This window comes from Ambystoma mexicanum, chromosome 1q, assembly GCF_040938575.1.
Source record: "Ambystoma mexicanum isolate Mex_15411 chromosome 1q, UKY_AmexF1_1, whole genome shotgun sequence".
In the NCBI taxonomy this organism is placed as follows: domain Eukaryota; kingdom Metazoa; phylum Chordata; class Amphibia; order Caudata; family Ambystomatidae; genus Ambystoma; species Ambystoma mexicanum.
The window spans coordinates 452,101,127-452,124,107 of NC_090922.1; the positions used below are offsets into that span (position 1 = coordinate 452,101,127).

Below are 22,981 nucleotides of genomic sequence, written 5' to 3' on the forward strand. Positions count from 1 at the left end.
CTGCCCGATGCTCCCCTTCCGTGCTGCTGTCCTGGAGTGTTCGTAACGTGTCAAGCTGGGGCTCTCCGCGCGGCGCAGTCTGCTTATTCCGTTGCTGGGAGTGCTTGCCTTTTTTACTCCTTCCTTAATGGATCGGCTGTCCTTTCCATTGTATTCTGTCTATGGTCGCACCAGGTAAGCCTCAGTGTGTCCTTGCTCTGCCCGGTGCTCATGTAGCAGGGCCATCCTGCTTCGGAGCCGAGCCTGGGTGGGGGCTCTGCCCCCTGTCCTCTCCTTGGTCCTTCAGCTCCAGATTGTAGCCGCCTCCTCGTCCGCTGTGGAGAGGTGCATCTCTGTCCCCCAGTACCGCTGGACCCTCAGCCGGACCCGCGGCACTTCCGACAGTGGCGCGCTACACTCCCCGCTCGTTAAAGCTCGACCCCATCATTGGCTAGTTTGCTTCTGTACCCTTGCCGGGCACGGTCTCCCTCGGCCGCTCAGCAGTGTTATGGGGTTGCCGGGTCCTCAGCTGGGAGATCCTCCTTCTGGCTGCATTCTCTCATTGCACCGCTAATCGTCGCCTCTCACACCCGCTTTCCCTGCAGCTCTGCATGCGCCTCTGTCCCGATGGGGAGTCTCGGCCTTGTCAACATCTCGCGGCCACCATTTTCTGTATGGCGTTGCGGTCACTCTGGTCCCCTTTCTGACGCCAGCTTGATCCGATTCTGCTCGAGCTTTCAGCTATGTGCTCAGCAGTTCTTCCGACATCCGTCCTGCGCTTTCGCATGCAAAGTTCAATGTTTTTCCACCAGTTTGGCAGTACTATGTATCGGATCTGTCGGGAGCTCCAGAAATTCCCTCACCCTCGCATGGCTGCCAAGCCACGCCCCCTTTGGCGTACTATGTTATGGTCTCGTAGCCTTTTTTTGGTTTCCAGGAATGATTTGCGTTCCTGCTGCACTGATGCAGAGAAGTCTGGGTACAGGTGTACCCTGTTTGAGCCCAGCTGTAGCTCGTCCTTCGCCCTCGCGATGCGCAGCAGTGCATCCCTTTCACAGTAATTTAACACACAGGCAATTATTGGGTGAGGGGGGGGCCTGGTTTAGGCTTTGGGGCTAATGTGCGGTTTGCACGCTCGATGGCAAACTGCGGCGACATCTTCGGGTTGTTTAATGGGGTCATAAACGTTTGTTCCAAATAGTCCTCCATTGATCCTTCTATGTTGTCTTCGGGTATGCCAATGATCCTTAGGTTATTGCGGCAAGACCTAGCCTCTAGGTCTTCGTTCTTTTTGCCAATGTTCTGTACTTGCTTCGATAATGTGGTGACCGTTGGCCTCAGCGCATTCACTTCGTCCTTAGTCGTGCCCACCCTGTTCTTGACTTCTGTAATCTGAGTGTCCGTTTTATCCATGCAAGCTTTAATAGAGCAGATTGTGCCACTCATGTGATCAAGCTTTGAGTGTATTGTGGTAAAACCTTTCCCGCATGTACTCCATCATGGCTGGAGCTCACTGAGTTCTTGGGGTTCCGCTCCCGCCTCGGACGAAGCACCTGCGCCTTCTGTGTCTTTTGCGACTTAGCTGAAGTCTTGGTAAGAATGTTAATGGAGCTCTGATTTTTGCCGGCTCCTTTCGTCATTGTGCCGAATTACAGGTTACCATGTCTAGTGCCTGGGGGGCGGGGGCGGCCGGGTTCCGGTACAGGGCCTCCTAAGTGAGTGTGTAGGCTCAACTTGGTCATCTGCTTTAGGTCTGGACGTGAGTTACAAGTTCAAACAGTGAAGGGTGTTGGGGGAGCCCTCAGTGCGCACCCAGAGTGTTCCTCAATATGTAGGGTTAACAGGTGCGTAGTGGGGCGTTGGGTACGGTTATTTGGAGGGGGCGGTGTAACGCCCATCCAGTATAGCGGGTGGGTGTAGGAATTGCCGGGTAAACTACACTCGGAGCTGTAATCTGGGCTGAGTCTACAGGTATAGAAATGTTCCTCGCTTGGGATTTGGGACGTCCAGCCCAGTTCCAGCAGGTCGCCGGGAGTGTGGGGCCAATGGGGTCCCCGAGACAGGCAGTGGCTTGGCTTTTCAGCCTGTAATGGGGGAGAGGGGTCGCCACTTGATGCGCCGGTAGCACAGCCATTGTAGCTGCCCACACAGCACCTCCCGCCAAGCTGAGTGGAGCGGCGCACAGTTGCTGAGAAAATGCAGCCGTCAGTAGCACCGACTCCTCAGGGCACTGACCGAAGTTGACAGTTCGTGTAGTGGGCAGCGCCACAGCTTGGCTCTGCACTTTTAGGTCTTTTGGGGCCCATTAAATGGGGAAAGGGGCGAATGCCGGTCGGGGATGCACCTTCCACTTCGGGTCGGGAGCTCCATGCGTGCTCTTTCTGGATGATGGATGATGGCGCTGCAGAGCCCCCTGCCGGCACGGCCCCCTAGGTAGATGACAGCCTCTTGGTGACGGCAGCCAGGGTTACTTCTTTGAGGCAGTACGTAGTGCCGAGGGGGAGGGGGGCGCAGCGGCTGCATCCGACGACGTTGATGCATGTACTTATGCTCCCAGGGAGCTTCCGTCTATGGCTCCATAGCTGCGAGCATTGGCGGGGTTCAACGGTGTCCTAGGTGGTCTCCGCCGCAGCGGCGTGATGGGGCAGGCTACAGCGTCCTGGCCGTGATCCCGTCGCAGTGTGGTTTCCCTAGTCGGGGCACTTCTCGGCTTCTTCGGCACGTTGGTTATGTCCACGCCACCGCAGCTGGTCTCCACGCAGAGGTTGCGGAGTACGAAGGCCCTGGGCTCACTGCAGCAGCGGGCTGAGGCGGACAAGGAACCGTCCAACAGCAGCGGTTTTTGGCCAACGAATGCCTTGGCTGTTCCGCGTCAAGTGCAGGGTCTGTGCGATTATCTTTCGGTCCGGAATATTAGCGATGAAGCTCATCTGCTGCTTGTAGCATCGGAGCTCCTGCTTTATGCCGCCATCTTTGTCGCTCGCAACAGCGCCCCCCTGACATTAAATATTGTGGAGACCTGTCTGGTAAAAAAAATGGTGGGCTCAAAATCAGTTGACTCGATTACACCCTGAAGGGGCTTCAATGCAAACTCGATGCCTTTGGTGATAATACAAGGGGAAATGGCCTACACATTAATCTAGGTAACACCAAGATAGTGGCATTCTGGGGGAGAATGAAGAGCAAAAAACGATTAAGAACCACTTGGAAATTAGATCAGAAAATGGTTTAAATTGTGGAATGTTATAAGTATCTGGGTGTCCTTATTGATAATAGGCTAAAGTGGACGCAACAATGGGAAGAGAATAAGGCCAAGTGTATGAGAATAACACAAGCACTGAGTAACTTTATTGGTAGACAAGGTGGTGGTTCTATTGAGACCATGTTGTTACTCTACAGGGCAAACATGGTACCATGTGTGCTATATGGTGTTACGGTTTGGAGGGCTAAACTCAAATTGGAGCTGATCAAATCTGAAGCATATGTTCTGTCATTTGTTCAGAATGCCAAAATACCTTCCAATAGAATATATATTGTTGGAATTTGATATAATGAGAATATCAGCCGTGATTGATTGCAAATTAACCTTGGGATATGAGAATTTTGTGAAACTGGAAAATGGAACTATAATAGTGGATGTCATACAGGCATATAAAGCAATAGATGGCCATGAGAGCTTTGGTAATGTTAGTATTTTTGAGGGCAACAAATAATACTTGAATGAAAGGATACCATTCTTAAAGAATGGGACCAGCTAAAAAGGAGTTGAGAGGATGGTTAAAGAAAGAAATAAGCAGCTGTAGTATGGAACATGACTTTGTACGTCTAGCAACAAATGTTAACAGCGGATCTTTCATTTAATACTGGATGGCACGAAAAAAATGTCATAAATATATCGGGGCCTATCCGAACAGTGAAATAATTAGACTATATCTTCTACTCAAATTCAATGGCACACAAGTTCTTGAGATGGAAGGTGCAAAGCTGGGTATACCACAGTCTGAGAGACTGTGCAGACTGTATGGTAAGACTCAAATTGAATCAGCTGAACGCGCGGAGAGGAAGTGGTGAAGAAAGTGGTCTGTTGTGGTCCGGTGGGGTCGGTGAAGGAGTGAAGCAGAACTCTTAAAGACCGCTGTCTGGACCCGTGCCCCTGATAAGTTTTATCTTCGGTTGGTAAGTAGATCTCAACAAACCCAGTCTCGCGGCACAGGTGCTTGGTCTGAAATAGTAAAAATGAAAATAAAAAGTTTCTTCTAGCGGAAAGCTATGGGCATTGAAAGCGCGCCTGTTTGAACTCTGCTAATTTTATTGGACTGTTTGCATATGCTGGCACATTACTCTCCTTAGTGAACCGAAAGTTCCCAATACGCAACTTCCTCCAGCATAAACCGCCCCTTTTCGTGATTACTGGGAAACACGGGAAGTGGGAGGTACTGTAGCACTGTTTGCCTGCACAATGGCTTTTCTTGGTAAAAGCGATAGATCATTGGTAAGGCATAGCAGCTGACAGCTGGTTCCGCCTGTGGGAACACTAATTATTCAGGGGACTCAGCAATTATCACTATCGGGTGGGAGACTGCGGGAGTTTGAACTCCTTTGATTCCGTCCGCCGGCCCCAGTAAAATCAAGTAATTGTATTGTTTTAAGACCTGAACGGAGAACAAGCAGGTACGTTCTTTTCGAGTCTGTTTCAATTCTATGCTCCAAGGAATAGGCGAGAAATCTTTGTCTGTTGCTGTGCCTGGGAAGAGGCTATTGGAGGAAGGAAAAGGAGAGTTAAAGCTTAATAGTAGTGGTCCTCTGTGCCCAAAGTGGAATTCTAATTCTCCCAGAGTTAGAATTAACTGACTCAAAGAAGGGTGCCATTGAAAGCTGGGAGAAGGCACTGGAATCATGAAACTACGAAACAACCCTCTTCAGGAGGCTAAGAGAGCCCCCGAATGGGACGAGCCATTATCAAGTAGTCCGGCAGGGATGAATAGCCACATGGACATATTAGAGCTGCCACAATCGATAAAACTGCATAATGTCCAAGCCCAAATTCACTCTGAGGATACACGCCAATCAGGCAGAACGCTGCACAGGCAGCTACAACTACAACTGCAGAGTTTGGAAAAAAGGATTGGAATTTACAGTAACATCAAAAATACAGAAAAAAATCGAAGATCATTTTGGAAAGAGAAGCAAAAGCGTTAATGAGGATGAATCTCCGAGTAAAACCCGCAGGGGGCTCCAGTCTCGCAAAAGGACTAGAAAAGAGAGGGCGTCATCCCAAGGGACTCTGGACCTCAATGAAAGTCTTGAGTCAACTGGAATTCTGTTCACAACTGAGCCAGACAAAGACCTTATTATTCCCAAGGATGAAACAGAAGGGTCGTTGAAATCTCGGCAGGAAGATCTGAACATTGGGTGCCAGTCCCCTTCTCTAGCTATCTCTGTGGCTAGTCATGCAAGTGAAAACACACTCTGTCCTTGACTACATTCTCAATTCTCTAGTTTCAGTCTTTGTACTATTGAGGGCTGAAGTTCAGTCCCAAACAGGTACATTGCTAGAAATGACAAATGAAATGGCCACACTAGATGGTGCAGTGGTGGGGTGTTGCAATGTATTAAATACTACTGTATTACAGAGATTACTGGAGTTAAAGGTGGAAATCACTAAACAAGGCCTAGAGGTATCAGCCATCCAACAGTCTATGGCAGCACAGAAAAAGGAGGTTGAGTTGGACACAAAAGTGAAGCAAGATATACTGACACAGCTCCAAATACTTAATCAAAGGTTTCCAGAATTGAAAGAACTGAATCAAGTGGAAGAAACTAACTCCCAGATGGATGATACCCCACTCTCGGAATCCGTGTTAGAAGAATGTCACGGTCCATACCCCCAAACTTCAGGTGCAGACCAACATGCCCAGGGCTTTGGGTTCGTGGGGGCCTTAAAGGCCCCCAAGAGTCTCACAGGGGCCTCCTGGACTTGGTCCTGGCGCCCTTGGCACCAGGCTCATACTGCCATCACCAACATGACAAGTTTCAAATCCAGTGAAGCACGTGTAAACCAGTCTGAAGTGGGCTGAAGGGACTACTTGCTTAAGGAACTATTTGCTTGGGTGTGGTTGCTGGGACTACTTTTCCTAAGGACTACTTTCTGAAGAGTATATAAACCACGCCCTTTGTACCGAACACGCTTTGCATTATTCTGCACTCCTGCAGCGTAACGCTCGCCGTGTCTGCAAACTCCAGGCCAGTCTTCAGCTACACCCGTCCAGTTGTCTCGAGCTACCTGCAAGGAAGAAAGAGAGAAAACAGAGCAGACCAAGACACATACCTGATTTTCCATCTCGGTATTCCTGGAGTCTCTGTTACTGCCGAGCTGCAAGGGAGAGGACACCAGGTTAGCTGTGCAGACCAGCAAGCTACATCGCTATTCAGAGCAACACTAATACTTACAGAAGCCTGCTCAGTCCAGCGGTCCATCGGAGCATCATCACGCGATCGCCGCCCATCATCTGATTGCCGCTCCGGAGCTGCCACATCTGTAGAAACATAAAAGAAGACATCAGGTTAGCCGCGCTGTGGGGAAAGCCTCATTTAGACTTAAAATCTTGCGCAACGCCGCTACTTACCCAGAGACAGCTTCGTGGACCCGCAATACATCTTCACTCAAACTCTGTTCTGGAGATTCCACACCTGCAGAATGCTAGAACAGCAGGTTAGTTGTGCAGAGAACAAAAATGTGGGGAAAGACTTTCGCATAGCGCTGGCGCAAAACTTACCTTTGGAAGCCAGCTACCATTCCTGAAAAGGACCTCGCTCCATATTAAGCACGAGGGGAACCTGTAGGAAGGGGCACAGGAGTGAACTTTACAACTAGAACTCTTAAGCAATCCATACCTTTGGAAAGAGACTTACCTACTGAGCCAGTTGTTTGGAACTCTGCAGGATCAGTGAAGTAACTAGATCCTAATACTACTACGCACCCCCGCATAGAGACGCAGGACGGAGAGCCCGCGATTCACAATACAAAGGTGAGACCTAGCAGAGGGCTGCAAGAGGAGGTTACGGGAAGCGGGAGTTGCCCTCGTCCTTATGGTTGAGTAACATTTGATTTAACATTTTTAGGCAAACCTGCTTTCGTGACGAAGTCAGAGGGGGCCACAAGGAACCACTCATCACCAGAACGTCCAGCTCCGTTTGGCGCCCCCTTGGAGTTCAGGTGAGCGTAACAAAGAATTCCGACGGCTGGCTAATGTGGGTGACGGCCTCTTGGAGGAAGAAGTACTGGCAATAACTGGGGAGAATAATCAGTCAATTCAAGAAGGAGCCACACCAACAAACACAGATTCTGACGCATGGAAAGGGAGGGAGAAAAGACAGAAGATGTGAATCAAGGAGACAAAGAAGATTGAAATAATCCGGAGCTCAAAAAAAAGGGGGGGCGAAAAAATCAGAAAAATCACAAACGCAATTCTTCAGTGACAAATGCTTTTTTGAAGAAAATCTCTAATGCATCTTCTACATCTTTGTGGGTGGACTCACAGGACTTGATTGTGATGGACTCTCCTGCCAAAACCCCGGCCAAAGAAGATCAGAGCAGGAAAGGAAAAGGGCAGGGGAGTAATCTTAAAACTTACAAGAAGGATACAGAAAAGGCCAGTAGCCCGAATGTAGACAAGGTGCCAATATTGTCATCAACCAGGTCACAAAAAGAAGGAGAATAAACAGATCCCAAGGGCTCCACAGCGAAGCAAATAACGGGCTTAGATGTAAGCCGTGCAGGTACCCCAATCGTACAACTGAGGCCAGTGAAGGCCTCAGTAAAGACAAGTGAGTACTTGACGATAGCCCCAATATTTCTAAAGATTAAGCAAAATAAAGGAGTGTTAAATACAATACCTATGGGTGAAGCACCCAGAGAACTAAGACCAAATCAGAAGATTGCTCCAATATTCCTGAAACAAACACAAGGAACATATAAAACTCCGAGTATTCAGGAAACCAGAACAGGGGATGGCAAACGTAGAATGATTAGGGCATCCAGTCGTGGCCCCGGAAGACCTCCAAAATAGTGGTGCTCCCAGTGGAAAATGAAGGGGGAAGTCAATTTCCAGGGGGGCCTGGGAAAGTCGGGGGGGGGGGGGGAAAGGAAAATGATTTGTCACTCTTTGCAATGCCTATCATATGGCTCTCCCTGATTACAAAAATAAGCTAAAATCTCTAAGCAGAGGAGTAATCCTGACTTTACTGAAAAAAGTTCCAAGCCTATACCTACTCAATAGTCTGGACACTGAGTTTGTGAGATTTCCGGACCTTGACTATCCCTTGGTGGCATAGGTGGGGCTATCGTCAAGAGAGGCCTATGCAGCCATTAAAGGAGCAACAGTTGAATTAAGGAAACGTGATCTTTTGGTCTCCTGTACGCAGCCGGAGCTCAAGAAAAATTCTCTGAGAGGAGACTCAAAGGGGTCTCCAAACCAAGGCGGTGGTAATGTTGCCCAATCCCAGCAGTCTCGGCAACTGAACAAAAGGGATGCGACCAAAGACATCAGAGCAGAAAATATTGATCTCTGCTCCCGAGTATCTTAACAGAAGTCTTACAGAAACTGGGGTTCGGACAAAATCCTCTTTAATAGCAGGGGGTTGAATGTCTTTTGCTGGAACACACGGGGGCCCAACAACACATCCAAGAACCCTGAAAAACTCTCTCTTCAGGGAGGGTGATGTCATCATGCTTCAAGAAACATGGATGAAGAACCAAACCTTAGTAGAGGGGTTTCAGATAATGTTGCAATTGGCCATTCAAAAAGCTAAGGGCAGACCAAGTGGGGGTATGATCTTGGCAGTTAGACATTCAGAATTCGATGAGATTACATAAATCCCTAGTAGTATTGAGGGATTGCCAATTTGTAAAGCCTCCTTGAAACAAAAAAACGGGGTCTTGGACATGATTTTCTTTAACATCTACTGGAACCCCGTGTGTTCCGACCTTGACACCTTTTTGAAGTCTTTGGCTCTCTCCTTGGGAAAAATTAGATCTTTGTATACAGGAGCAGTAATAATACTAGGAGGGGACTTAAATTTGCAATCTATACAGTTGGCAAAAGAGCAGACCAATAAGAGCAGACTAATAAAACTGGGAGGAGAATAACAGAAAATGGAAGATCCTGGGTAGATCTTCTAAATGAATTGGGACTAAAAATGGCAAATGGAACACTCCGGGGGATATTCCATCAAGACCCACGAGAATCCAAGGGAACTCAGTCTCAAGTCTGGACTATTTATTCCTCTCTAATGCTCTATTTGAACAAAAAGCGTTGTTAAATATCTGAGGGAGGGGGTAGTGACCACCTGAGGTTGGAACTTTGTTTTCCCGATATACTATTGGACCAACACGACAAGGATAGCCAAGTGATTGGCTGTATGAAAGGAAGAGTTTGGTTATTAAAATATAAATTTGAAGGGAAAAAACTGAATGAGAAATTAGCAGCTCTGTCTGAACACACACAACGCACAAATTGCATTGCAGCAGTGTTCACAAAGTTTGTTCGGTCCACCCTTTTTCCGAGTGGGAGTGGAGTGGGAGCCAGGCAAACACATCAGCATGTTTCCGATGAAGAAACTCGGCTTAGGAAAAGAGAGTTAAATAAGAATTTAAGAACTATTAGAAAAATGTATTCTAACAGAGAGACAAGGAAGAAGGAAGAAAAGTTACTGAATAGGGCATACAAAACCTGGTCAGTCTCTAGAAAAATAGAAAGACTGCAAAAGGATGAGGATTATATGTTGGAGCTAATTGAGAAAAGGGACTCAAAAGAGTTTTGGAATGTTCTCCATCAATTAGAAGGGAAATCAAGTAACCATCTCTGTAATTTAGTGTCAGAAAAAGATTGGCTCTTCCATCTCCAATCGATTTTTGGGAAACCACATAAAACATCCTTTCACAAAAATAATCCCGTCAACTGGAATCTAGAATTTGATGAGACCTATATTGAAGATCTAAGAGCTTGGTCTCAAAAGCGGCAGGCCCTAATGGGCTAACTTATCAAGTATTGAAGAGCAGTCCAGCCCTATGGGCTAAACCGTTAAACTGGCTATTTATTAAAGAGATCTTGAGGAAAAGAGTACTACCTCCCTGGTGAACCTCGACCACTATTAACCCCCCTCTTTAAGGGGGGGGGCGTGCCACCGCCCTATTGCCCTCCTGGATGTAGATGGGAAGATATTCATGAAGATACTACTGGGGGAAGTGGAAAACTGGGTCAGAAAAGTGAACTTCCTGTCCAAGTGTCAGACTGGCTTTAGGAAGGGGTCTGTTCACAGCCGTAAATGGCATAGTATTACATTTACTAAGCGAAAACGCGAGTAAAAGTGAGAGACAGCAGCTGTATGGAGCTTGGGTGGACTTCTCAAAGGCCTTCGACATGGTGGACAGGGAAAGGCTCTGGCAGAAACTGAGGGCAAAAGGAATTCCAGAGGGTTTATTGGGGATGCTTGTTGAATTTCACAAAGATAACTATATCGGAGTGCGATTAGATGAGGAAAGCCATCTGCCCGAGGCAGTCAAAGTGAATTGGGGGGTGTCACGGGGGTGCCTAGGGGCACCGATGTTTTTCAATCTTTTCATAGCAGATATGGGGGAATATCTAGCCCCATTTGCATTGGCGAACCCTGAATTGAATGGAGAAAAACTCCATTGGCTCGCGTACGCAGATGACGTTGTAGTCTTGGATAAAACAGCGATCGGACTACGTCTATTGAATGCTCTTTATAGCTATGCTACTGAAAATGGTCTCGCCATAAATCCATCTAAATCTAAAATCCTTGTCTTTAGGCAGAAAAACAAAAAAGTAGTATTTCGTCAATGGGGAATGGGAGGTAAAATTATACCAAAGGTAGAAGAGCTTGTCTTCCTGGGTTATAAAATATATGCCCTCCCAGCACTATGCAAAGCAGAACAAGACATGGTTCTGAAAGTTAACTCCTTATCGGCCCAGATGAAGAAAATCTTCATAAAATATGGTAGATTCTCGTTAATTCCTGTCCTGAGGTTTTACCCGGCTACGGTGATCCCAGTGTTACTGTATGGCCTGGAAGCCAACCCCAACTTTGGAACATCTCATGGCAAATGTGGGAGGGCCTTCTGTGGAAAAATGCTCTGGGCTTGCCAATGTGTGCGTCTATGGCAAATATCAGATACAAATTGGGTCTAAGATCTCTGGATTCCCAGGTAGGTTGGAAACTGATATTATTGTGTCAGCGGATATGCAGCTCGCAGGATGGCGCCCTCCATTCTGACATAAGAGCTCACCTGGAGACACTAAAATCGAAAATGCTTTCTAACCTTAAAGTCCAACTGGAAAAATTACTTTCTGTGGCAGACATTGGAAATAAATTGTTAGCAGAAAATCCTGTTAGAGCGAAAAAGAAATGGGAGGAATGGGACTGGATTCAGACAATTACGGATGTTCAATCGGGGGCCCATCTGAATCAACTGCAATTAGCTGAAATGAAATTGGCCTTTCTGAGCAATATCTGATAAAATTCTCTGATTGGAAAATCAGAAATAAATTCCTAAGATTAAGATTAAATGTCATCCATACAGGCAAAGTGCTTGCAAAAAGGGGTCAAGGGGCATTGGCCAGAAAATTGTGTAAAATCTGCATAATTCCTGAAGCCCAAACCACTAAACATCTTTTGACATCCTGGGATGATGGCACAAGGAAGGCTAGATTGCTTTTCTTCAGCAGATTCATCCCTGAAACCTATACAACATCTGCAGGAATCATTTTGGGAAAGTCTGATTGAAGGCTTCTCACATCAGAAAACAAAAACAATAGCAGTAATTCTGATGCTAGAAAGTTGCGAGATAGCCTTGTAATTTCCAGACAAAAAATTGGTTTCTTTTGGGTCAGAAAAGTTGATGTAGTCACAGTGCGTACAGCATCGAAATCAGAAGATGTTGTTGTGTTCTGTTTTACTAAATTAGATTTTATTATATTTCATTGTGATACAAGTACTGAGCAAATGAATTAGGTTATGGTTAGTAGGTCATATTCATTTAGTGGTTTGTTTGTTGTTTCTCTGGCTTGCTTTAGGGTTGCATTATGTCTGGTTTTTCTTTTCTTTGTCTCTTTTTTTCTTGCTTCTTGTCTTTTGATTTTGATTGATTGCTGTTGGAAATTTCTGTAAAAGGTTAATTTAACTAAATATTAAAAAAAAGAATCAGCTGAATATATTTTATGTCCATGTAAGAGCCTAAGTGTGATTGGGATGAAATACATGGAAGCTTTTAACAATAAGATTCACTGTGAAGATGTGACGATGTGGAATCTATTTCTGGAAGGCAATGATGCAAATCTTATCTGTCACATGATTACATTTGATCAATTATGTATGGCAATTTTAAGAGATCTACCAGAAGGGATTTTTTTAATGTTCATGATAACATAGAAAAAATGGAATGTGTTATAAGCCATGTTTTGGCTTTATGTATGTTATGAAGAAAAGAAATTCCTTTCAGCACTTATGCAGTACTTCTATTTGTAGAAATGTTTTACTTTTGCATTCTTTAAGTAAACAACATTTTCTGTTAAGTGGGATACAGTCCAGAGGTTCTGCATGCCAAAACCTTCAGCCCACCCCTAAACCCACAGCCCACAAAAAAACATGCTTGGTGTTGTGCCTTCCTGACGGAAGTCGGATCGTGAATAGATTGTTAAACAAAGGTACACAGCTGAAGCAGCCCTTTCCACCTATGATTGTTGTTAGGCAGAAATCTGTGCAGTTCCCTCTGGGACCACTGCAAAAGATTTAGGACTACAGATGTTAGGCAGTAAACCCACTTGGTAGCAGCCTGTACCACACAGATTCACTTGGTAGCTGTGGCTGAGCAGTCAGACTTCCCTCAAGAAGAGTTAGGCAGTATACAGAGTATTCGCAATAGGTCAAGAGAACACAATAGAACAAGTAAACACTGACCAGGGCTTGGTGTAAAAGAGATATAATTATTTATTTAAAACCACATCTAGAAATACACACAGGCACTAATAGTAAGCAATTCAAAAACATGGTCACTAAAAAATATACACTCCCTTAAAAGAATATTAGACAAGTCTTAAGTAAAGCCCCACTTATTGTCAGACAGCGGTGAGCGCTTAACGTAGATGGCACTCTAATAATTCGTTTTAAAAAGGGAGAGAAAAGCAGAGAATAAATTGAAACAGATCCCAACACTTTTTCATGAACACAACAAGAGAGGAAGGCAACGTAACACCGTGAATTCAGAGTCAGTAGGCCGGATCCGCTTTAAGAGGATCAAAACGAAATGTGTCCAATGTCACACGGTTGCAGTGCACAAAAGTCTTGTAACGGTTCGAAAAGGAGTTGGACCAAAGAAAGGGACCAGTGAGAGGGTCAAGGCGGCCAGCCCAGTCCAGAAGGTAAAGGGGTTATTATTACCTTGTAGCAATCTTTAGAAAGGAAGGCCTGGCGGACACGGTACCGTAAAGTGGTGAGAATACTCCAGTGGGGGCAGTTGTTCCTGGCAGCGAATGCAAGTCGGTGCTTTGTCCGGGGGAAGAGAGGATCTAGTCGGGGAGGAAGACAGGAGTCTGTTGCACTGCCAGGGAAGAAACCAGCTGCAGAGTTTCTCAGGTACAAGGAGCGGTCCGTTGATTCGCGGTCCAGTGGTAAGTGGCTATTCGGCTGCCGGGGTGCTTGGCACAGGCAATTCGACCACAAACCGGTCTGGGGTGCGAAGAGAAGAAGGTAAACTGGTTGTGCCCACCAGTCAGGGGAAGAAGCCTCTCCAGCCGGGAGATCTTCTCTGTCGTCGGGAAGTGGTGAGTCGGTTCCGCAGGGCTCCACCGGTGGTGTCGTCGTGGTAGGTCGGCTCAGCTTCTCCCTCGTCGGATTCTCGGGTCCTGTGGCTACTTCTGAAGTTCCAGTCCCCAAAGCCCTGCTTTTATGCAGCATATCCCCATTCACTCAGCCTAGCTGTCAATCAAACATGCTAAGTGGTGAGCCGGCCGGCTCACCACTTGGGCCAATCACACAAGGGTGCGACTTGAGTTACCAAGGTAAATCAGTCCAGGGTGCCTAAACCCCCTCCCACACCCCCTGTGGTACCCAGAGTGGCAACACTTTTGGAGGCTTCTGTGGAGAAGCCCGCCAAAAAGTGGAACAAAGGGCTCGACTTGGGTTGGAGTCACAGAAGAGAACACAAACGCCATTTTAGAATCGAGTCTTGGCAATAAAATACCAACCGACGAATTAATATTAAATAAACCGGCGGTATGTTCGAGGCTATGAGAATTAAATAATTAAAGTTGATAGCCTCGAACAATGGGAAAATCCCATAGGGAAATATTCACGGTCGGAAATAAAAAGTAGTTTCCACTGCCACCAGCCAAAACTCGATCAGGGGGGACGGAGACGTGCCCCCTCGACTAACAGACCCCGGGGCAATCGAATTGCCCCGACCAGTACGTCCACAATGTGATGGTTTGTACTGGTTTCTGTTAATAATTTGGGACTAGTAAAGCCAATGGTGACTTTACATGCCCTGAGAGACAGTAGTCAGTCCCAGGGTATGGAGTCTATGGTGGGGTGTCACTATGACACCCCTGTGTTACTGCACGGAGGGTGCTGTGTAACACACATAGTAAAAACACATGAGACCCTATGGAGTAAAGGACCCCATAGCCCATAAAACACATTAACAGTCAAAGTTACACCATAAATCATGTCCAAGAGTGGGAGAAAAAGAGTCTCACTCTTGGCAGGAGAAAAAAACAAACTCCAGAAATCCAGTAAAGCTGCTGGGGGACTCACTAGGTTAGGACATTCAGCCTAAAGAGAGAATTCTCCCTAACAATTGTCAAAAATGTATAACAACTTTGTGGTGGTTCAGGTATATTGTGCATTTTATAGTGATTGCAAAATCACTAAAAGCTAGAGGGTTTGGCCCATTAACGGTAAGACACATATACTTACCTTGTCGCCTTAAACGTGTCGGACCTATTGGGTTTGTCATTTTAAGCCCTATGGATGAGGTTTCTGGGACACAAAAAAATGTTGAAGTGCTTACCCGTAAACTGTCACTGACACTTTGTTCCTGGAGTTTCGGATCAATCCCTGTATTTGTAAAATACTCCTGTGATTTTGTTTTTTTGCCATATTTATTTGTGATAAATGGGAGCTTTTCACTCTTTTTAGCTCTTGTAAAGTAGTTATAACGTATTAACCTGTGTAGCATTTGTCCTACTGGCTGTAAAGTTGATTTGGATTGGTATTGTTAATTGTTATTAACACTTTAGAAGTGTCAAAGGTCTTTGTGTAGACCACTTTACTGGATTTATAATACTTGTACCTGAACCGTAAAACGTACCTGTAGATTTATATATTGCTTGCTTGCTATTCTTCCAAGTATTTATTTCAGTAAGTATACTTTGTGGACAATACTTTGCATGTGGTTGGACGAGCTGCAACTTATTAAGGCCCTGCTCCTCTCCTATGAGCCAAGTCTGTTCGTTTCATCAAGTTACTATTGTAAGGGTCTGGTCTAACTTGATGGTAAATCCTGTGGAGCCCCACAGGTCGGTTTTTCTAAGCCCACATCAGAGGACGCTTGAAAAATCACTGACACACCAGGAATTAGTGCATCTTAGTTAAGCTGTGAAGAAATGTTCTCCCATAGGGGTAACAACTCCTGATTTCACTATGTGATTTTCACGTAAAACATTGTGAATTTTAAGAACCACATAGGTGTAAAACTATAAATGTGGACTCTCGTGGAAGGCCTAATTTGCTATGTGCACAACATAAATTAAAATAAAGATGTTTTGTCATATGAAGGTTTTACTTGAATCCCCTCTACACAAAACATCTCATCAATGTTCATGGGAATCTCTGAATTCATTTGAACCCAGGTTGCAATTGCAGTACTTTGCACCCTTGAGAGGAGGCTTATTGGTGAGGATTATATTATTAAAACAAATTGGAATCAACCGTTGAGCAAACCATCACTATTTTATTTTAATCTTCTGTTTGTTTTTTGTCTTTAGCCTTTTTTTTAAATGGACACGGAAGGATTTGGTGAACTCCTTCAGCAGGCGGAACAGCTTGCAGCAGAGACCGAAGGCATCTCGGAGCTACCTCATGTTGAGCGCAACTTACAGGAAATACAGCAGGCTGGGGAGCGCTTGCGCTCTCGGACACTCACACGCACCTCACAGGAAACTGCAGATGTAAAGGCGTAAGTTGGCTGATTCACAGGATTTTTGTTACGTCGCAAGTTTCCTGCCATCATTTCGTACATGATTGATCCAATAGTGTACATGATAACTTGCACATTCTGAAAGACTCTGATCCACTCAGCTTCAAGTGTGTGTTGGAAATTAACTACTATTGCTGATTGAGTATTGGCCTCTTTGTGTCTGTATGTTTGGAGCCTCCATCAACAACATAAAGCGAACTATATAAAGCATCAACACCTTGACCATAATGAATCAGGTGATGTCCTCATGGATTCACGTTCTGTACACCCCGTCAGTCTTGTTAAAGCACATGCAAGCTTGGTCTCAATACAAGTCTACTCACTCCCCTTGATGTTCCCAGGAGCAGGGGATGGCTACGCCACCTTCTCCTTTTATCCCAGAGCCAGGTGCAGCGGCAGATCGAATGCTGCTGGATAGCTTGGTAACACTCGCCCCTTCTATTTCATGGCTGCATGCTAGATGCAAAGGGAAAGGCGCTCTCATAACTTAATCACCTTTATTGCATGCACAGGAGACTGGGGCATCTGTAAATGTAGACTCATCTTCTTTGTCACCTAAGGACACTAAACATTCTGGTCATTCCTGCTATCACAAATGGCTGATACACTAGTTCATCATCTTCATTCTCATCTGTATTATTAACATGGGTAGGTGTGGGACCCATGGAATAAAATAATTTCACTAGATCTGGTCTGTGTTTGGTGATCACATCTCACATAGGCACATATTGTGGACTGTTTATTTCTAACGACCACATTCCACTAATTCAGAAATCCGACTTTCCTAATCTTGTCCTAATCTTCACTGATCTTGACCTACTTCTTGAAACACTTCCTGTCCAATGCCATTATGGAGGATCTAAATCTCTCCAACATGACAAAGGCCCACCATTTGCGACTAAACTCCACACACACTCACAGATTAATGTAATGTTATGCTCGTTTATGCCGCGCACCGCTACCGGCCAGGGGCAGTCGTCAGGCGCTCCTGTGGCTCTGCAGAAAGAGGATGGAGTTGGTTAGGGAGTTTCGAGGGATAGGCTAGGCCCATAACCAGGAGAAACTGGCGTCTGTGTGTGCTGGGGTTTCAGATATGGTTGATTGAGTGCACTGGCTTGTGTCTGTAAGGATGAGGTCCATCCATTCCATGGGTTGTTTGTAATGTGTGTTATATGTGTTGAATTGGCTGGTAATTAAGGCTATGGTTGTGTGCACTGGCCTGTTGTGTCCGTAGGGGTAAGGTCCAGTGCCTGGGGTGATTGTTGGGTTTGTGTGTGTAATTTTGCTAGCCGATGGGTGTGTATATTACAAGGGTGGTGTGTAGTAGGAGAAGGAGAGGGGGGTTAGTACATTGGATACTCTCAAAGTCTCTAGGTGGCTAATCTTCACGATTCAATCTAAATGTGACACATTGCTAATTTCACAATGTGACGTGTGGCTAACCTTCACAATTCTATCTAAATGTGACACGTGACTAACCTTTACAATTCTATCTAAATGTGATGCATGGCTAATCTTTCCGAAATGTCTATTGCAACACATTTCCTTCCCCCAAAGTACATCCGAAAGCAACACTATTCTTTCCCGCAAGATGCATCTAAATCCTGCATGATGTCTGCCCCCTAGTATACATGTTGGTGTAACACTTTTCCTCCCACAATTCAGTTCAGTGGCTAATTATGAAGCTCATCCCAATGGCTGACTATAGAGGGTAGCACAATTCAGCACATAGGCTAACTATGTTGGCATAGTTTATATAGCAGTAGTAGTGTAAGAGTGGCTGGGCTTCTGGAGCTCAGCAATGATTGTGCTTCCCGCCTTGTAATACCCCAGGAAGGCTGTTATAGGGTGTGACAACATTCAACACAAACTAGCTATGGTGCCGAACACAATGACGAACTATAGGGCACAGCGCAGTTGTATCTCGGAGTGCAGCAGGGGGCATATAAAGGCTATATCAACAGCTTGGATGTGAAGTATGGTGGCTACCGTACATAAATGTAGGCTCTGTCTAGAGAATAACTAATTTACACACTAATACTGATTGCTATCATGGCTAGCATAGACAATTCGGCTAGATAATGATGGGTAATAAGAGTAGTGTGGGGTTTTACTGGAGTGTAGGGATGGCTGTACTCCTGTTTTGCTTTTCTGTCGCTGTCATGATGCCTACACCCGGGCATCCGGACCAAGCCCATCAGCCCCGGGAGCAGGCATCTAGATATTTATTAAAACCCCAGCATCCCTGGCTAGGGGCTGTCTGGGTTCAGTCCTGGCGCCATAGGCGCCAGGCTCATAGACATTACTTACATCATGCAGACCATGCTGCAACTGAATCCAAGCCAATGTGAGGCTTGGATTGGACTATTTTGTTACAGGGACTATATTTTACTCTGGTGTGGTTCTGGGGAACTTCTTACCTGGAACTACTATGGAGGCTATTTAAACCACGCCCGATCAGCAACACACGCTTCGCGTTCTTCTGCATCCAGCAGCGTAACGCTCACCGTGCCTGCAGTCAGTATCCAGTCTTCAGCCACGCCCGTCTCGAATCCAGAGCTCCTAGCAAAAGAGGAAAGAAGAAGGAAAGGTTAGAACAACGACATTATTTCAATCCTTACCTGATTTCGGATCCATCACGTCTTCGAACTTGAAAAGGACATTATTTCTGCACGCGTCACATCGCCAGCTGCAGCGCCGCGCCATACTCACTAGTCTTCACAGCATTTTTCGATCCAGCGCTGCCTCCTTCCTTTTCTTCGCCAAACTGCAGCAGGTGGGGGAAAACAAAAGAAACAACAAGGTGAGCCAAGAGAGCCGACAAATACAATCTCTTACCACCATAGGCTTACCTGATTTACCACCGGAGGCATTACCCTTTAATACGCCTCATCTTCATTTTCCACACCTATAAAGGGAGAAAACAACAAGTTAAACTCATGCAACTTTTACCGGACAGTGTTGGGTAATACAGACTCTTACCTGAACGCCATTAGCTGCCCCCAGGCAATATTCTTTTGAACCAGTTGCAATTCAACAAGGGACTGGAATAAGAGTGAACATCGGACATATTGAACTCTTTGAACTTTACAAACCCCGGAGTCAATATACCTCCAGAAATCCTCCAGCACCTTCAAACCAGTGAAGTAACTGGTATCTACGCGCCCCTGCATGCCATGCAGGATGGAGAGCTCATCATTTAAAAACATAAGGTGAGGTTACTAAAAGGGGATATCGGAGGTGACGAGAGGGGAGAACAAGAACAGTGGGAGGGGGCCATCACTAAAATCCACGGGTGGCTAAACACCTTTCTCCACTTGCAGGAGAATACTTCTACGGATCAAGGAGACGAGATTAGGCGGCCCAGTCCAGACAGTCATCTCGACACTACGCATCACGTTGGTGGAGACCGCAGCTGTCCGGGTCCGATCGACGCCCCTGTGGGAACCAGGTGAGCGTAACAGTCGCGTTTAATGACCCCAGAACCACTTACCTTATTAAAACGACTAAATGTTCTTGGATTTAGGGAGGCAATAACAAACACTTAGACCAATAGTTGGTTTATAATTGGCTCTTTGCAGGCCTTTTTTCATATACAATATAAGCATACAAATGACTCTGGGAGTAAATAGAGTTGGTTATACATAGACTCACAAATAGACCAGGATAGAAAGTTTACATCACTGTTGGTGCAGTTGAAGGAGAAAGCGTCATCTCAGCCACTACGACACTACCCAGTCCCAAGGGAGGTGAGAAGAGAGATCACACATGCTAACGGGGTCTGGAGTGGAGCGTCCTCCCTCTCAGCGAGACTTCATCACTCGGGGTTCCAATTCTCTCTCTACTACCGGATACCTCTTCTCTTACGGGGAAAGAATCCCTGCCCACCTCAGGTTGCCAACCGTCCCCCGGCCCAAGGACAGACAGCAAGCATGAGGAGCACAGAGCAGAAAAATCCTGTTAATAGAGGAAAAACCCAGTTTGTCTCCTGCGCGCTTGTTCCCAGCACCCCTAATCACTGCACCTGCACAATTCTCTCCCTTCTTGGCACGTCCTTGATTGAACAATATGCCAGCTATCCTCCATAATGAGCTCATCTGCTTCCAAATATACATATCGCACCCTTGGCAGAACTCATGTCTGCCAACTGAGCTCATAAAAACGTAGACTTCCATTGCGGTTTGGAAGTGAATGTCCAAAATGGCTAGGCACCGGCACCATGTTTTTTTTGGCTCATTTTCGCACACACATTACAACTACCGGCCCACACTGCGCTTAACTTGTCCGTATGCACATAATCCTACTATCCTTGGGAACTCGCTTAATCAACTCTTCCTGTCCTCCACTCCTCAATCCTCTGCTCTCTCTGTTAACCCCTTTTGCTCTGATCACTCGCTTTACAAATTCACCTTGTTGGGCCCATCCTCCACTCACCTCCACCCGCTTTTTCAATCTCCAGAAGAAAATTGAAATCCAACCCTTTGCCCCTCATCTAAACTAAGTGACATCCCCCCCACCCCCCCGACCCTCATCACCCTCCGGCTACATCTCTTGACTGCAAACTTTCCTGCTCGATCTTTCATCCACCTGTTGCACTGATCCTCCAACCAAGGATCTCCCCAGCCAAAAGCTAAGGACAGCAGTGTGACTTCAACTATGCACCTGGCATAAAAATGACTCCCCTGTTCTCCTTCCTGCCTATAAAGACTCTCTTCCTGCCCTCCTTGCCCTCACTTCTGTTCTCGACTCAGCTAAATTCACTTTTCACACCAATCTAATAGCTTCCCTTTGTTCCTACCTCCATAAACTGTCCATGTCCATACAGGACTTCTATTCCCCCTAAAACAACTGCTCATCTTCCTTCCTCTCCTCTAGGGATTTTCCCTCCTATGTCTCCTCCAAGATCAAAAAATCAGATGCTCTGCGTCCCCAGGATTCCAGATAAGGGCCTTTTTATGAATTTAAATCTTCTAAATATGACACCTTTTTTTATATTTCTATGCATACCATTTATGCATCAGGTGAGAGCAGTTTTCAGTGCAAAGGACAGGGGACTTGACAGAAACCAGAACACCTCTTTTGATTCTTATCTGCATGGAGGAAACTGCAGACCATGAAGGAGCCATTTTGACATGTCTGGGCTGTGTGCACAGAGCCTGTCGGATGCAGCACACGCTGAGATGGGAAATGGTTTATTTCGGTTCAACTTCTGCTGTGTTTTCTGTCTGTATATGCTAACTGAGAGGGGCATTATACATACCATTTTAGTATTGTGAAGTAATAAGATGGAAAACGTAGTTACAATTGGGAAGTATCCTTTTAACAAACAAATTATGCTCTATCATCGAATGCTTGCATTGCACAAAAGTATGTTTCAGAGTTTCTGTGTTGTGTGCATTTATCAGAATAGATGCACCTATGAGGTGTGTTCATACACTTTAAAGTGTGGGAAAAGGTTTTCCAGAACGCTTTACAGTCAAAACCTGACTCCAGCTTTTGCAAGCGTTGTTAATAAGCAATCAGATGGTTGCATTTGCAAATGAAATAAAAAAGCAAAACGTGTTTCTGTAGTGGTAATCTAGATAGGTATTTAAAATGTTTATTTAGTGCCTTATTCATGATTCCTCCAACTTCTAAGTACTGTGATGTCAGTTTACGGACCTCTGAAGGATATAAGACTAACTTGGTGTTGGGGAGAATTCTCTGTTTAGGCTGAATTTCCTAACCTAGTGAGTCCCCCAGCAGCTTTGCTGGATTTTTGGGGTTTATTTTTTTCTCCTGCCAAGAGTGAGACTCTTTTACCCTCACTCTTGGACATGATTTGAGTGCGTTTCTTTGGATCTAGAAGTGTTTAATGGGCTATGGGGTCTTTTACTCCATAGGGTTTCATGTGTTTTTGTGATATGTGTTACACAGCACCCTCAGTGCAGTAACACAGGGGTGTCATAGTGACCCCCCAGTATAGACTCCATACCCTGGGACTGGCTACTGTCTCCCAGGGCATGTAAAGTCACCATTGACTTTACTAGTCTTAAATTCTGAGCAGAACCAGTACAAACCATCATATTGTGGACGTACTGGCTGGGGCAATTCGATTCCCCAGGGTCTGTTAGTCGAGGGGTCACGTCTCCGTCCCCCCTGACCGAGTTTTGGCTGGTGGCAGTGGATACTACTTTTTATATTCAACCGCAAATATTTTCCTATGGGATTTCCCATTGTTTTAGGCTACTATCTTTATTTAATTATTTACGGTAGCCTCGAACATACCGCCGGTTTATTTAATTAATATTAATTCTCCGGTTGGTATTTTTTGCCAAAACTTGATTCTAAAATGGCGTTTGTGTTCTCTTCTGTGACTCCAACCCAAGTCGAGCCCTTTGTTCCACTTTTTGGCGGGCTTCTCCACAGAAGCCCTCCAAAGTGGTGCCACTATGTCTGGGGCACTTAGGAGGGGTGGAGGGGAATTTAGGCACCCTGGACTGAGTTGCCTAGGCAACTCAAGTCGCACTCCGTCCTGATTGGCCCAAGTGGTGAGCCGGCCGGCTCACCACTTAGCATGTTTGAGTGACAGCTAGGCTGAGTGAATGGGGGTTTGCTGCATAAAAGCAGGGCTTTGGGGACTGGAACTTCAGAAGTCGCCACAGGACCAAAGAATCCGACGAGGGAGAAGCTGAGCCGACCTGCCACGACACCACTACCGGTGGAGCCCTGCTGGACCGTCTCACC

General features: G+C 45.8%; 1 protein-coding gene across 1 annotated transcript in view; it reads left to right on the forward strand.

The window, feature by feature from the left end:
• Positions 1-22,981, forward strand: part of NUP93 (nucleoporin 93) — a 1,186,812-nt gene that overhangs the window by 20,803 nt on the left and 1,143,028 nt on the right. Inside the window, exon 2 of the mRNA XM_069640327.1 lies at positions 16,044-16,234. Within this exon, the coding sequence (XP_069496428.1) occupies positions 16,056-16,234 (179 nt within the window). The 5' untranslated portion in view covers positions 16,044-16,055. The remainder of the gene's footprint in view (positions 1-16,043; positions 16,235-22,981) is intronic.